This window comes from Myotis yumanensis, unplaced genomic scaffold, assembly GCF_028538775.1.
Source record: "Myotis yumanensis isolate MYYU_CA2020_CCGP unplaced genomic scaffold, mMyoYum1.0.hap1 SCAF_5, whole genome shotgun sequence".
NCBI lineage: Eukaryota > Metazoa > Chordata > Mammalia > Chiroptera > Vespertilionidae > Myotis > Myotis yumanensis.
The window spans coordinates 79,575,920-79,592,614 of record NW_027223756.1 but is presented as its reverse complement, the minus strand read 5'-3'; the positions used below and the strand labels follow the sequence as shown (position 1 = coordinate 79,592,614).

General features: G+C 52.5%; 1 protein-coding gene across 6 annotated transcripts in view; it reads right to left on the bottom strand.

The window, feature by feature from the left end:
- KDM4B (lysine demethylase 4B) overlaps positions 1-16,695 on the bottom strand; it is a 134,684-nt gene that overhangs the window by 57,905 nt on the left and 60,084 nt on the right. For 4 of the 6 annotated variants that reach the window (XM_070415877.1, XM_070415878.1, XM_070415875.1 and 1 more), the window contains one exon: positions 4,569-4,618. In XM_070415877.1, coding sequence (XP_070271978.1) covers positions 4,569-4,618 — 50 coding nt within the window. Of the gene's footprint in view, positions 1-4,568; positions 4,619-14,391; positions 14,462-16,695 lie in introns of all 6 variants that reach the window. The other 2 variants (XR_011471565.1, XM_070415876.1) reach the window with 1 other exon arrangement.

Sequence of the window (16,695 nt, the reverse complement as noted above, 5' to 3'; positions counted from 1 at the left end):
AGCCTGGGTGAGGGGCTGAGGGCCGTTTGCAGGCTGGCCACAGCCCCTTAAGGGTGGGGGTCCCCGCTGGAGTGCCTGGCCAACCTGGGTGAGGGGCTGATGGCTGTCTGCAGGCTGACCATAGCCCCTTCAGGGTGGAGGTCCCCACTGGGGTGCCTGGCCAGCTTGGGTGAGGGGCTGAGGGCCGTTTTCAGGCTGGCCACACCCCCTTCAGGGTGGGGGGTCCTGCTGGGGTGCCTAGCCAGTCTGGGTGAGTGGCTCATGGCTGTTTGCAGGCTGACCAAGCCCCGCAGTGGGGACCCTCACCCCATGAGGGTGTGGCCATCCTGGGTGAGGGGCTGATGGCTGTTTGCAAGCTGGCCACGGCCCCCAGCCACCCAAACTCCCAGTGGAGGCTGGCTGGAAGCAGGTATCTAGGATTTATTTATCTTCTATAATTGAAACTTTGTTGCCTTACGCGGAGGCCACAGCCGGCCAGGGCAGGCGGGAAGCTTGGCTTCCTCCATCGCCGAGGCAACCAAGCCTCCTGCTTGCTCCAGCTCCGTGGCTGCCAGCCGCCATCTTGGTTGGGTTAATTTGCATATAGTCACTCTGAATGGCTGGTGGGCATGGCTTAGGTGTAGCGGAGGTGCGGTCAATTTGCATGTTTCTCTTTTATTAGATTAGATGCCGTGTAACTAACCTAAGGTAATATTTATAAACATGTGGAACTCGGCCATCAGCTCTACCTGCTCAGAAACTGTGTTTAACACAGTTCAGGGACACTTCCAAACCACTTGCTGGCTGAATCTTAAATCAGTGACAGCTGCATCCTGTGGTTAAAGCAGTGGTTCTCAACCTTGGCTGCACATTAGAATCACCTGGGAATCTTTTTAAAACCCTGATTTCTGGGCAAGTTCTGGAATTCCACCTGAAGGTCTGCAATTCCACCAGAAGGCAGCTGGTCTCCTCATCACAAACCATCACCGAGAGGTGGCAAGGAAGGGCTGCCATGAGGATTCGGTGAGGATGAGGTGTGGGATATGCCCAGGAGTACCCACTGCCCTCCAGGACTGACCCTGTGGCACAGCCAGCCCAGGGACCCTTCTGGAAGCTGACCCAGGCCTTGATACACACTCTTGATAGGTCGTTGGTCAGAGAGGGCACATTCACATGTGGATGCGCACATGTGTGTGCAAGCACATGCCCATGCTGACTTGGGGAGAAGGGGCTTTGACACTTTCCATGCTGGCAGATGGCGCCTGGCTGAAAGGACACAATGGCAAGGTTCTGGAAAGTGCAAAAGATTACTGAATCCTGCAACTTTCCTCTGCACTAAAAGCATTTCAATTAGAGTTATGGCTGCCTGCCGCCTGGCCCGCCGGCCTCTCTGCAGTTCCTCTTTTTAATGCACAGTTTAAGTGGCTCTCATTAAAGCTCTAATAAAGGCACACATTTTAAGTGATTAGCACCAATAATGCGCCAACACATTAATGCTCTGTGGGCTCCACAACTCTCCCAGTGAGCCCATTTGGAGTGCAGCTATTCATTTTCCATATTAATCACAAACTCATTCCACCCATCTCAACAGTGGAGTTGGAGATGCCTGCCCCCAACAAAGTTTGAAAGAGGCACCAAAGGGGGCAGGCTTCAAGTGTCCTGGAACTCTCTGTCCTTTCTCGGAGGAGGGGAGAGCAGGCCTGAGTGAGGGGCCGTGGAGGAAGGCCTCACCACGGCTTCCGGACCCTCCTCCAGTGCCAAAAGCCCAGCTTCTCAAATTCCAGCCACCCTGCTGAGGAGTGACTTAATGAATCCCCATTTTTCAAAAAGCAGTGATGGGTGGCCTCCCGTAGACTTCAGAGCTTGCTCACTCTTCCTCTTCCAGCCCCAGCCAATAAGCTTCCTGCCAGCCATACAGGTCCTCCCGCCCCCACCTCAACCTCAAGGGTCAGAAACTACAGGGACAGCAAGGCCCTGGCTGTAGGAATGGTGCAGGAAGCACAGCCAAGTTCTAGGGAAAGCACCATCGGGATAGGCAGGTGGCCCCAGAGTGTACCTAGGTTCTCTAGCTTGCACTCAGATCATCCGAAACTTTTCTAGTAGAAAAGGCACATTGAATGACAACAGTCCAGGCGTGGCTAACTGCTGAATTTTAGAGAAGTTATTGGCGAGGGTCAGGTGATATCAGCCATGTGTTCACCAGAGCATGTCCATGCTGACTGCCCGGGATGTTTTCTCCTGTGGCTCTGTAGGTGTGGGAGGCTGAACAGCGGCCACCCACGATGCCTGTGTCCTAATCCCCAGAACCTGTGATATGTTCCCTTCTCTGGCAAGAGGGACTCTGCAGATGGGATTAAGTTAAAGCCCCTGAGATGGGGATGACCCTAGATTTCCCAGAGAGCCAATGTCATCACAGGGTCCTCATAAGAGGTTCTCAGGAGCAGCGGTCGCCAACCGGTGGTCCGCAGACCACTGGTGGTCCATGAGGTTCGAAAGGTTGGCGACCGCTGCTCAGGAGGGTCAGAGTGAAGATGTAAGAGGTTGAGCTGCTGCTTGTAAAGATGGAGGAAGGGCCACGAGCCTGAGATGAGGCACCTCTAGAAGCTGGAAAAAGCTGGAAACTATTCTCCCTGGAAACTCAGGAAGGACCAGCCCTGCCCACACCTGGGTTTTAGCTTCAAAAGGTTCATTTTGGACTCCTGACCAGGACTTCGAGGAAATGAATCTGTGGGGTTGTTTGTTTTTAATTAGTACTTTTAAAAGAGTAATTTAAGATTTACAGAAAGTTTGAGAGAATCTGTATTGTTTTAAGTCACTGTGCTTGTGATAACTTTTTATAACAGCAAGAATAAACTAACATAATGGGAAAAGAATTTTTAAACTTATATTCTTAAATTAAAATTTATATTTTAGCCCTGGCCAGATGGCTCAGTTGGAGAGTTGTGCCACGAACCAAAAGGTTGCGGAGTCAATTCCAGTCAGAGCACATACCTAGGTCATGGGTTCGATCCCCAGTTGGGGTGCAAACCCAGTTGGGGCATGTACGAAAGGCAACAAATCCCCATGTTTCTCTCTCAAATCAATGTTTTTCTCTCTCTAAAAATCAATAAAAAAACATCCTCAGATGAGGATTTAAAAAATGTATTTTAAATGTCTATTTAAAAAAATGCAATGGGAAAACATTTTAAATCTGGTTTTTATTTTAGAGCACAATAAGTGAAATAGACCTTGACTAGGGCTGTGTGCAACTGTGGCATTTCTACCATGAGAGTATGTTCTGGAGAGCAGGGCGCAGCTCTTCCCATGAGGACAGGGTTCAGGTCTCCAACAGAAATGTTAAACAAACCACCACCCTCCACCTGGAGGCTGGGGGCACCTACCCACTCACCCTTCCTCCATTCTCAGGTTCTGTGTCACTGGCATGTAGTATTTGCTGAGCAGGCACACAGCTGTGAGTGCAGCTAGGACAGGGGCCCCTATTTTTCAGAAAGATCCACCATTCCCATCTCCAAAGTCAAAACATCAATGGGAAGGGGCAGAGAGTGTTACGGGCATTTTTGGTGAGGTGTGAGGAGGGGCCAGAGGGCTGTGGCCGGCAGTGAGAGAGCCTGCACCAATGTTGAGCAATGGCTTCCAGAAGGCTCTATGGCTGCTTTGGGAGGGCTGGGCTGCCTGTCACTGCAACCCAGAGGGTCAGGATGATCAGATGGGCCCTGTGATGTTGGAGTGGCTCCCAAACAATCACCCCACCCGGGCCTGAGTGCTGCCTTGGAGGGAGGGGCTGGCTCTCCAGATGACAAGCAAGGGCCAGACCCTGTTGGGACAGAAAGCAGGGTGCCACAAAGGGTGCCCCCTCTCCAGACATGGCCTGGGACCCCCCTCAGACAAATCCATTGGCCCCATGAGGCCCCAGCAAGGATCCAAATACAGATGGTGAGACAGTGGCTGCTGGAAGGGACATTTAATGAGGGAGCCCAGGCGAGTCAGGACCCCGCACAAAAGGGTAGGGACCTTGTGGCCACCATGCACTCTGAGGCCCAGGTGAGGGTGCTCCTAACTAACATCTCATTTCCAGACTGAACAGAGACTTGAAGACTTAGAAGAGGGCAAGATGCAGTGCCAGGCGTCGGGGGGAGGGGAGACAGAACACAGCTGCTCTCCCTGGCCCTCGGGAGCCTGTGGTCACATCCAAGAATTCCATGCTAAGAAACCGGAAAACAAGGGGGTTTAAAGCAATGGCATTCTGTGCAGAATCCATGAAGTGACAAACCCCCTAGCAGATGGACCACGGATCTAATCACAGGCGTGCAAGAAAATGGTAAAATAAGACAGTGACCTCTTACAACTCCAAGGAATTGAAGCCCAGACACACAACAAAACTGGGAGGGATGACTGCTGCTTCCCTCCCCGCCTCCCCCACCTCCCTCCCCCCTCGCCCACCACCCCCACCTCCCCTACCACCCCCCCTCCCCCTCTACCCCCCTCCTCCCCTCCACCACCTGCCCCCCTCTACCCCACCTACCCCACCTCGCCCTGCCCAGGCCCCAGTCCCAGGTCCCAGACCCCAGCCCTTGGTCGCAGACACCTACCAATTGCCAGCCGCTCCAGGCGCTTGCCATGCTCTGGTGGGATGGCGTACCTACAAGAAGGAAGGCATGTCAGAAGTGAGCTCTTGTGGCCACCACACACTTGAGAGTCCCCGGGGAGCCTGTGTGGCCTCGGAGAGACACACAGCTCATGCACAGAGCAGATGTGTGACTGTAGCTGTGGTCAGCGCTGTGAGGGGAGTGGCGCCGTCAGGAAGGAATTCCAGACGGAAGGGGTTGGTGAGGCAGAGGGACTACAGACCAGGGACCCAGGGGGTGTGGCAGCACTCTTGAATGCCAGGAGTGCAGACATTCCCTGTTAAGTGACACTAAACCTTGATAAGGCTTACAAAGCAAAAAATACAATAAAAGCACTGGACTGGAGCTGGAGGGGTGGGGACCCTGGCTGCCTTGTGTCGCCAGCCTGCCCTTCCAGGCCCAGGGGCCAAGGTGGAAAGAGGCTTCAGGGAGGAGAAAAATTTCACCTGTCACCCACTTCACAAGCTTTAATTTTACTCATTTTACATATGAGGCTCCATCAAAAATTTAAAAATGTGCAGTGGAAGCTTACAAACAAATGAAGCGAGAATGACATCCCGCTGATGCTATGCGAGGAAGCTGGCAGAACAAGAGGACGGGGGGGGGGGGGGGGGGGGGGGGCTGGGGGGCGCGGATGATACAGTGGTACTGAGAAGCCCCAACCCAACTGACATGCCAGCCTCAGCCCACGTCAGGGGACTTGGTAAGATGAAAATTTCAATTTCTGGACAAATGCAGACAGAACTGCAAGTTCTAATGACACAAAGTGCTGAGCACACCCAAGTCCCATCTAGGAGGGACTCCAGGAAAATGGGTTTCAACCAGGGTGATCCTGTTCCCCGCCTCCCCCGCCCAGCACACTGGGCCATGTCCGCATGGTTGTCATGACTAAGGGTGTTCCTGACATAGAGTGGCTGGGGGCCAGGGATGCTGCACAACCCCCCACAGTGCACAGGACTGCCCCCCACAGAGAACGATAGGGCACCAGATAGTGCTGAGAAGGACAGACCCTGAGGAGGACAGAATAAAAAAGGCCACTATCTCACATTCTGGAATGAGTCAAATGTGAAGATGCATCATCGGACCACTCCCTCCTCCCTCCCTCACGGTGCAGGCAAAGGATGGGTACCCACAGGGAACATGGAAGATCGCCCAGATGCTGTAGCTGGTTAAGTCTATTCCAACTGAGAGGTCTATTATTCCTTTTTAATAAAACAAAAGGGGGCGGGGGTAGGAGATAAGTGAGTATTGTGTTGTCTCTAATCTAAAGGATAAAAATAATTAATTTCTGGGCACTCTGGGGCCCTTGAGGAGATGGCCCCAGCACCTTCAATTCTGTTGTTGTCAGATAATTTTCCATCATCTGTACAAAGATGAAGTTACTCTTTTTAAAATGGCCTTTTATCGCTTACACAAAGACGGTAAAAGTTAACCCCAATCTGAAGCATCTTCGGGGGATTACTGTCCCCCCCAAATGGGGAAATGAAACATTCTGTCCCTTCTGGGAAGACGCCAGCAGACTGGAAGGACTAACTCTGGCACCAAGGCTGTGATGATTAATGCAGTATCCCCCGTCTACAATGCTGCTTTCACTTAATTACCGACTGTAATTGGGAGTTGTAAAGATAAGATTAATTGAGTCTGGTGGATGTTAAAAGTTTAATACATTGGAACGTGGCTCCTCTGTTATCAGAAAGTACAGACGGCAGGACACTAGGCTGAGCGTTCAGGAGAGCAGCCCCTGGGGAGATTAGAAAGACTCCAGGAAGGGAAGCCGGCGCCATGGGGCCTGCTGGCTCCAATGTCCCAGAGCCAGTAGTGCCTCCCACCATTTGGATCAATTCAGTGGCAACTTCGGTGGTGCCAAGAAGCCCCTCTGCCAATGACACACCATGCCAGCCAAAGCCCCAGGGACATGGCAAGATGAAAACCTCAGTTTTCAGAGGAAGGCAGGTACAACTGGGGCAAGGGTCCTTAACAACACAGAGCACTTGAAGATGAGCCGGTCGAAGGAGGAAGGGGAGGGGGACAGTAAAGACTCCATAGCCACTGGACCACGGCCGAGTCCTGCGGCCTTCCAATGGCTGGAAGAAACTCCGGAACTGTGGGCCACAGGTTCCCACTGGGCCCTCTCCCACCAGGTTTGACCTTTTGGGTGCCCCGGTGAGCCCGATGACATAGGGGCCCCAGTGAGCCAGTCACAGAGCTGCCTTCCAACAGGGACTGACATTTGCCACTGGAGAGAAGTCCCCAGTACCCTGTGGGGACCCCAGAGCCTTGTGGGGGTCTCACCTAGGGCCCCCAAGAAGCCCTGTGCACGGTATCCTTGTCACAGTCCCACCCAGTCTCATGCCCAGATCAGGGCATCCAGACTCTCAGGTTTGGCTCTGGAAGGAAAAAAAAGGGAAAGAAGGAGAAGCAGCTATTGGAGCTGAGCGAGTGTGTTCGCTAACCCTCAAGGCAGGGAGCATCTGTCTGGACATTAGTGAGCGAGTTCTCGGGGCCATAAAACGGAGTCAGTATATTGGTCACCAACATGGGGGCAGTTTGTCTCATTCCCCAAGAGATCTGTCCCCATCACAAGGTCACACCTCAGGGCCAAACCAATCAGTTTTGCCAGCTACAACCCAGGCAGCCTCTCTCCATATGTGACAGCGGGTTCTTATGTGGTTTCCTTGGACAGAAGGCCATGGGAGCTCTGGCCTCACCTGTCCTGACTACCTGTTTGTCTCAGGACTGGGCTAAGGCGGAGTCTCCAGCCTCTCTCCCTCTTCCAGCTCAGCCTCAATGCTGCTCAGAACCTCTCCTGGCTCCCCAAGCCCACTCTCCACCAGCACAAGCGCTCTTCCCCAGCCTCTCCAGCGAGGCTGGTACCCCTCATGCCCTGCTACACATAGGCCCTCATGCGTCCTCCACGGCTGGCCACGTGCTTCAGTCAACCTGCTTCCCCTTCCAGGACAAGTAGCATCTAGTGGGCCCTCCTGGGCAGTCAACTGTCTAGGCCAGTGGGAGGGCATGGAGAGACTGCGGCCCAGCACACAGTCATGCTGGCACAATCTGGAGATGTGAGGAGAAAGGAACAGGGCAGAGTGCAAGGGAGAAGCGAGCAGGGGCTTTAGAGGTAGAGGCAGAAATAGAGGGAGGTTCAGGCTACCTGTGCAGCGTCACCCAGGTCCCTCCGGCCACAGTCCCCAGCCCTGCCTGTGGGAGCCTGGCTCTAAGACAGTGGCTGAGGGCAGTCACAGCAGGCACCTCCTAGAGGACACGTTGGCCACCACTTTGGACACAAGGCAAGTCCCAGCCCTGAGGTCAGCCAGGCCAGAATTGCCCTTCCGGAACTTTCTCCAGAGCTATCCCCCATCCACCTGTGTCTTTATCTCCGTATTTTAAAACCCCTCCCTACTTTCTCTCTGCTTTCAAAGCTTTTTTGACACAAAGTACATCTGGACCACTCTAAACCAGAACGTCACAGAAAATTTGGTTCATATCTTCGGCTGCATGGTCGGAACGGTATCCTGGCAACCAGTCAGGTAACCCTGCAGGGGCTGCAGCAGGACTTGACAGGCTCCATAACCCTGCTTTAATGTCGTGGAAGCACGGAAGAGGCCAAGAGAGACAAACCGGGCGTCGTTTGCCAGACACCGTTGTCAGAAAGGCAGCTGTCTGCAAATAGCAGGGGCTTCGGTGAGAAAATAACATGTTTTTAGACTAGGCATAAAGCTCACAGGATGAAACAGGAAATAGAGGAGCCCAGAATCTGGGTCCCCATGGGGACTCAAGGCCCCCCAAAAGCCATATGATGGTTAAGAAACAACAGTTCAGCAGTTTCACAGTTCAAACGATGGACCAACCAACAGACCCACCTACATGTTTGAGAGTCTGACCCGTTTACTGGGGTTCGGGAACATATTAGAAAGACTGGACACTGGAAAGGAGCGTCATTTGGCCCAATGTTCCTGGTTTAACCCTGAGGCCAGAGGATAAGACCTCTTGCCAGGCCCTGCTGAGGCCAGGCCTGAGGCCAGGCCAGTAGCTGGGGGACACCTCAAGGCCCTGTACCTTAGGGGCTTCTGCCAGTGCAGGTCATGGCAGACTCCAGGGGACCAATAAAGAAATTCCAGGGCTTGTGACATTGGATGCGTCATGGGTTCTGGGTAGGTGGAGGCCTCAGGAGGTTGGCCAGGTGGCTCTTGACGGAGCCAGGTGATTACAAGGAAACGTGTCCTCTGCGGGCAGGGCTGCTTGCCTCAGCCAGGGGACAGGCAGCCTCCATTTCACCAACACGGCCGGGGAAGTCTCCTGTCCGCCAAGGAGGATGCTATTAATAGTGTCATTTTCTCGGTGTTTTGTTTATTCCCCTGGAATGGCTTGATGGATGTGAATAATTATCAGACTATAAAAGCCAGCAAATGTGCTACTTTCTATCGCTCTAAATCATCAAACAAATAAAGTGTGAAACAGCATTTTTGAATATAATTTTCCCCTCTAATGGCTTAGAATTATTATCAAGAACAATGAAAATAAATAAGCAAATGCCTTGTGAGTTAAAAATTAAATGAGTGTGTCAGGAAGAGGAACACAGAGCATCTTGGAGAGCAGGGACCTGCTCGGGGGCCATTAGTTATGAGGACGTGCGACAGGGCCTCACAGGACCAATTGGCTCTCAGCGTGGACTCCCACCATCCTCTGTATCCACCAGGAGTAAGCGCTTGGAGCCACCTGCCTGGATGGGTGATGTGATGCCCCAAGAGAGGGCTACACTCGGGTGCATGCACCACAGTACCTGTCACCCAGCTGACCCCCAGCAGTCCCAGGATCCTGTGTGTCATTGCCCTAGGACAGCCATACAAAACCCAAAAAGCGAGGGTGGTTGGCCTCTACCCCTCCTCTCCTGGGCCACGGACAGGCAATGCCAGAGGGGCTGCTGCCTCTCAGACCAGCAAGAAAATCCGTGGTCACGGAGAAATCCTCAGGACCAGCAATGTGAAACTCCAGTGGACGCACTCTCACCCAGCCCACAGCCCGGTGGATGGTCTGGCCACTGGCCCCTCATTTCCTCGCACCTGCCAGCCACTCTGGGCTGCAGGGCTATCACAGGTGGACTGGCTTCCCTTCAAAGAGAGAGGCATTTACATGGTAATGAGATAATTCCCAGCACCCTGTCCTGCCCTGCAAGGATAATGAGACTTGATTGGGGGCCAGGCTCTCAAATCAAAGCTCTAAATCCCCAACGACCCTTCCTGGAGAGGCCCCCCAGTCTCTGTGGGGCTCCTGCCTGGGACCGCCCTGCTCAGAATCAGGAGTTGCAACACCATAACACTGACTTTCTTTTTCCCCCCAAGACTCTTTCCACTCGGCCAGTGACACAGTACGTGGAATTTCATCGCTGAGCGTGACAGCTTCCACTGGCACATGGCTTCCTGCAATTAGGCCCCGGTGATAAGAAGGCTCATCTCCCACCCTCCTCTCTGCTGAGAAACTCATGCCAAGAGCAGGGGTCCAGCCAGGAGTCCTTTGGAAATGTCAGTTCAGCCTGACGCGTGCCGAAAGGTAAGAAAGTTAATTTCACAGCGTCTGCACAAGGCCTGGGCAGACAGGCCCGGCGTCGTTTAACATGCTGTAATTACGGAAACAGGAGCAAGAAGGCAGAGACCACTGGAAGTATCGAGACCACGTGTCAACTTGGAGGCCACCTGACACAAGCAAGCCACCCACCCGCACAGGCCCAGGAGGCTGAGGCAGCTCCAAATGCCATCGGCCCTGCCAGGGCCCTGCATGCTGGGCAGACATTAAAGCCATTATTACTGCAGTCCCCAAACACAAAGCCCCTGTGTGGCCACAGCCTGTGACCCCTCTCACCATGAGTCGGTGGGACGGTCCCAGCACACTGCCCCACGGCCTGGACAGGCCCAGAAGAAAGACCGAATCACAGAACAGGCTTCCCCGAGAGTCCCCAGCAACAGAAGAGCCATTTCCGAGATGGTTAGACTGAGCTGGGCCTCACTACTCCACTTGTCTACACTGTGGAGTGGATGTGCCCAGAGACACAATCACAAGCAGTCACCCCTGATGTGATGGCCACTGAGACAAACCCTGTCCCAGCCCTGAGGATGCAGGAGTGGTGAGCCACGGTACCCAACCCCGGTGCTGGGCTCAGTGTCACAAATGCAGGTGGCTCTTCAGCATCTTCTGTGCCTTAGACCAAGGCATCCACCAGGTTAATACAAGCCCCATCAGACAAATCAGAAACCCTGAAAAGACAAAGGCATAGAGGCTGGAAATGGCACCAGGCCCTGTTGGTTTTACTGAGTCCTAGTAAACCTTCACACTAAGGGCCAGTGCCCACTTATACTACCGAGCAGACGGGAGCATCAGATGTTAGTGAACTTGTTTTATGAATCTGGCATATTTTTTAATGAATGAATGAGTGAGAAACCCTGTCACAAACACAGGATAAAGATACACAGGAAAATAATAGGCCAGTCTCACGCCACAAAAGTCCTAAATAAAATATCAGCAAATCAGACACAAAAATGTTTATTACAAGACCAAGTGTTTATCCCCAAGGTTGCAAATAAAAATCTATATAAAATTTCAAACCTTTCAGTATAAAATTTCTTAGCCAACTAGGACTAGGAGGAACCTTCCTACGGTCACACCTCCTAGTGAGGCAGGACGCATTCTGGAAAGTTGGGAGCAAGGCAAGCTGCCCGTTATTGCAGCCACTCAACAGCACATACTGAAGACACCAGCCAAGGTAATCAGTCAAGAGAAAGATAAAGGGGAGTAACAATTAGAAGGAAAGAGACAAGCTTTTTTCTTTTAAGTAGCACAACCTTCTACTTGGAAAACTAAGAGAACAAGCTGATGAACTACAAGACAAAACAGTCCAGCAAGGGCACAGAATTTAAAAAAATCAACATATGCACCAGAAACATCCACAGCAGACTATGAAACCTATTGAGGTCGCTCCTGCCCCTTGCCTGGGGTCAAAAGCAGAAATTCCTCACCACAAACAAGGTTAAACATAAACCCCAGTGAATGCTTGCCGCTGACAGAATCAGAATCTGACCCAGGAGAGCCTACAAGGCTGATGCTGATAGGTGACAACCGCTTGGTGCCTCTGTACAGAGCAGGAAAGGGCAAGAAACTCACCTGTGATCAAGTCCTTCAGTAAACAAGGTAGGGGTGCCAACTGATTGTGACAACAGCACTGATTGCAGTTGTGGTGGGTATGAGCAGGGTGGCCTTATCATGATGGTAGAAATATGAAAGAAGCACTGCTAACAGTACCCTGGACAGCAGAGGTAAACAGGACAAGTGGGTCGTCTAGCAAAATAAAAAATGTCAGAAAAAGCGCCTGGCACAGAAGCTTGCCCTTGAAACACGAGGGAGCAGGTCCAAAGGCCTGGATGGATAGCGGCCCTGGAACCACCAAGACAACCTGGGTCTACCCGCCCCACTGGGAGGGAAGGAAGCGTTGTCCCCAACCCAGTGAGCCTGTAAGGGAGATTCCAGAGGACCTGGCCCAAGGGAAGAAAGGGGAGGCTAAGGCCCTTTCCTAAACACTCAGGAGCGAAAAAGAAGTACGTCTCCAGGCCCCTGAACAGTTGGTGCACACATGGAAACTACAATCTGGTGGGGGGGGGGGGGGGCGCTCCTGTACACCCTACTTGGTCACCGCTACACAAAGAAGCATGGCCTGGGCTGCACGGCTCCCTCACTAAGAGAGTGTCTGAAATGGTCTGACAGCAGAGGGATAGCGGCCCAGTTTATCTGGAAATCCCATCTTAATTCCCGAGGAGCCCTGTTAAACGGGGAGGCAGCCTCCCTCATTTGTCCCCACCCCAGAACAGATATGAACACTTGCTGGGAAGATAGGATCAGCCCAGGACCAGGGTGTCTTGTTGCCAGGAAAGGACCTTATTGAGCCACGGCAGTTTTATCTTTAATGGATCATTTTCCGAGACAACAGAGAATGAAATTTGGTATCTCACACCAGCAGTGTCAATGATTTGAAATAATGACATTTTTATTGAAACCTACACACGAGATAAACAGAGTCCTGGGAGCATCTGCTCAGAGAAAATGGGATGTCTCAGACGGAGAAGACCGCCAGTAGGAATGCAAAAATGAACTGGCCTGCTGGCAGGAGACAAAGGTGCACTGAGCCGGGGTGGGGGCCAGGAGTATGTGTGTGTGTGGCGGGGGGGGGGCTGTCAGCACCTGGGCACCAGGGCTGTGCCCAGCCTGCCCCCATCTCTACTGGGGTCCCAGCTGTTTGCAGCACCTCCCCGTGGGGATCTGGGACAGGTCAGCATCCTAGAGGTCCCGCAGCTACAGGGCCCAGCTTCAGGGGAGCGGGAGTTGGCTGCACACACTGCCAGCCCACTTTAATTAAAGGAGCAGACTTTACAAAGTGAGTGGTGTTGAGCCTGCAATTAATTGCTGAATTGGAGACATCTGATTCCCAGCCCCAGTTTATTATAGGCACGTGAATCATTTTTGGTATGTGACAGGACCAAGGATGCCAACTGGGCTTGTTTTTGATGCTGTTTTTAAAGCTGTGGGGGGGTCTTTCTCAGGTGAGTTTTGAAAGGCAGGCACAGGCGACTGAGCATCCAGTAAGAGTAGGAAGAAAGGGCCTATGCTGCCAGCGTGGGGGAGACCAATTCATGGGACACGAGGCTGGTGAGAACTTGGTGCCATTTACAAAGACCTCAATCTCCTCTCATAGGATTTCTGCTCATAAAACAACCAGGGGGCAGCCTCCCAGTGTGCCCAGAACCCTGTGGTAGCTAATGATGCTGGCTGCTCCCACCACCAAGTTCCTCCTCCAGCAGCGTGTGTGCCTTAGCAGGGGACATGCTTGATTTATTCCTGTTGAAACAGGTAAGACGGTCTGAACAGAAAAGAGTGAGGATGATCCATTGAGAGGACAGGAGTGTCTGAAGGGATAGGGGCTGCTGACTCAAGAGAGAAAGATCTTGGCTCCCATTTGACCAGAGTGGAGAGGAATTAGACCACTGTCAGCCGCCCCTGAGTCTTCAACACAAGCCCGGGACGTGGGAATGAGCTGGTGCAGGCCTGAGAGGGTGGCTGAAATCCCGGTCTCTGCAGGTTGAGGACAGTCAGGATACCTTCTATGTGGGAGACTCCAGATCTATTAAAATGACTTCCCATATCATTGGTATTTGCATTCATTGTCACACAGACTCGCAAGGCCTACTGAACCTCGTGTGGACACACATTGGCAGCCGAGGCCCCTGGCAACTGGAAGGACCAGAGATGACCCTGGGTATCTTTGACCTACCCTCTTAACTGGGGGACTAGCTTTTTAGAATGGTGGGCATGAGGATTACACAAACTTTACAAACAGGCCCTGTGACCATCAGGGGTTCCAGCTTCCATGTGTAAGATCATCTGGGTCTCAGCCTCTTGCCCAGGAGATGAAAGCCACAGGGCACTTAGAGTCACTCCCGAGTCGCTCTGGACCCTGGCACTTGGGAGAGGGTTAAGCTCACACACAAGTTACATTGGCTCAGCTCTATTCAGCTCGCAATCAGGAGGGAGAGAGCAGACAGATCACGCCTCACAGGAAGCTGCTGAACAAGGGCCATTAGCGTGTCTCGTCTTGGCGACACGACCACCTCTGGTCCCATCCTGCACCTGCCCCACAGCATCCCAAGGCCACAAGGGCTCCCATCTGCTGCTGATGGGCTAACATGAGAGGAGCACATTCACCGCCAGATTTGTGAGCAAAGCTAAGCAGACTCCCCCTACTCACAGACTCCCAGGAATCTCCCTTCTGGGGAGCTGAAATCTGTTGGCAGCAACCTCGCCATGGAAACCAGACCCTGAAAAGAGAACCCAAATCGCTCATGGCTCAGCTAGAATGACAGGTGTGGGGGTAAGCAACTCTGGGCCAGGAAGCCCCTCTCTGCAACAGAAAGCCCCTTGCCACCACCCCTGAGCAGCCACAGACCCCTCCCCCACTTCCCCAGTTTGAATCAACTCCTAATCTAAACACTGCCTGTGGGAGGATCTCCAGATTGACATTTCAAACCGAAGAGCCAACAGTTTCTAGAGTGGTGGGCAGGGAAAGGCTTCGGGCTTCTCGTCTGGTGCCATCCCAGAACCAGGAACGTGGGAACCAGGAGGGCTTTCTTGGTTCCAACTGCCCTAAAGCAAAAATCCTGCAGCCTCACAATAATGCAGGGCATCGCTGGGCAATTCTAAAGCACCTACTTTGAACAAAAGACTCTAAAATGAAGGGCCATCTGCTCCTGCCAAAGCAAGCCAGCGGGTCCACGCAACAGCCAGTGATGCCCGCGGCCATGAGTGGCAGACAGGCAGGAGATGATCATAACTGCATAGAGGGCTGGCGACCAGGCAGCAGGGCTAACCCACCCTGCCCGCCCCCACCCAGGCCCTGGAGCCTCCCTCCCATGCTAACTCACCCTCCTGGCCAAAGGAAGCTTCCTGGAATGCCTCAGTGCAGTAGCTTTCTAGCCCAGGAAACTTCTAGACTTCAGCTCCTGATCTAGCCGCCCATCCTCCAGCTGGGCTCCTCCTTGGGCTGCCCCGGTCCCTCTCCTTCCACAGACTTCCTCACCCCTGCAGCTCCCCTGTCTCCATCTCAGGGGCTCCCAGGCTGCCAAGAATGCCAGGCTTGCCCTGCTGCAGGGACGGGAAGGGGAGGTACAGCCACTCTGTAAGCTCCTTTCCCAACAGATGGCATCTGTCCTCGTGTGAGTCCAGGGCTTGAGCAGACCCGTCTCCTCTACAACCTGACAACCACCTTCGTTCAGCACCCACCCCTTTCCCTTCTCCTCCTGGACACATGGTTAGACTAAGTTTCCCAGCATCCCATAATACTAAAGTGTGGTCATGTAACTGGACAACAGCCAATGAGATGTGGGCAGAAGCCATGGATGCTGCCTCCCAGGCCTGTCTATCAAAGGTCCCTGAACATTCCCTCCCTCTTCCCCCACCAGGACACTTATGACCAGGGTAACCTGGAAGCTCTTTGTGGAAGGTGGCAGGGCCTCTGTCAGCCTGGGGCCCCACATTCCTGCATCATCCCCTCCATCTCCCACAAGAACCTACCAGTTTCTATTTCAGCTAGTGGAGTTAGAGTCAGTGATTGTTTTAGGGGCCCTGTAAGAAAAGGGTCCTTCTCTCCTGAACTTGACCTTCAAATTTGGACCAACTTTGCCAGCTGGGATGTACCCTGTCTCCAAAGCTGAGCAACTACCTGGCCAGAAACTGCCACCCCTCCTGATTCAAAGAATGATATTTTGAGGGGCAGAGCAGAGCAGTGGTTAGGAATGGGGACTGGGCCAATGGCCTAGTTTAAGTCGCAGTCCCACCACTTCCAAGCCAGTGTCTACGCCTCATCTGTGATGGAGGATGGCAGGGGCTGCAGACAAGTACAAGAAGTCACTCCAAGCACCGCCTAGCACATAGGAAGCATCACAAGAAGCACTAGTATGTTATTTATCATCTCATCGTCATGTCTACTAATGGACTTCTTACACAGTGGCAGGTAAAAGATGACTCGTTTGCAACAGCCGCAAACTGAAAACAACCCAAATGTCCATCAACAGTGAACAAATAAACAGATGGAGGAACAATCATAGAATGGAAAATTCTACAGCCATGAAAATGAATAAATTATCGCCACATGTAACAGGAACAAATGCAAGATACAAATGAGTCCATTTATGGAGTTCAAATCTGGCCAACACTCAATTGCCTAGGGACACAGACACAAGCAGAAAAATGACACAGAGAAGCGCCATCAAAGGCAGGAGGTGATCGTCAGTTCTGGATGGGGAGGGAGCCTCCCAGGGAGGGGCACCAGTGCATGGCAGGGAGAAGGTGCTTTTCCTGACATCATGAAGGTTAACCAGGGGTTGGCTGTAGAGTGATTTGGTTAACTGAACATAAATATATTATTTTTTGTACATACATATTTTGTATACTTTCCGTACTATGTTATGTTTCATGATTTAAAAAAAAAAAAAAAGGTTATAGCCCTAGCTGGTTTGGCTCAGTGGAGAGAGCATCGGCCTGCGGACCGAAGGGT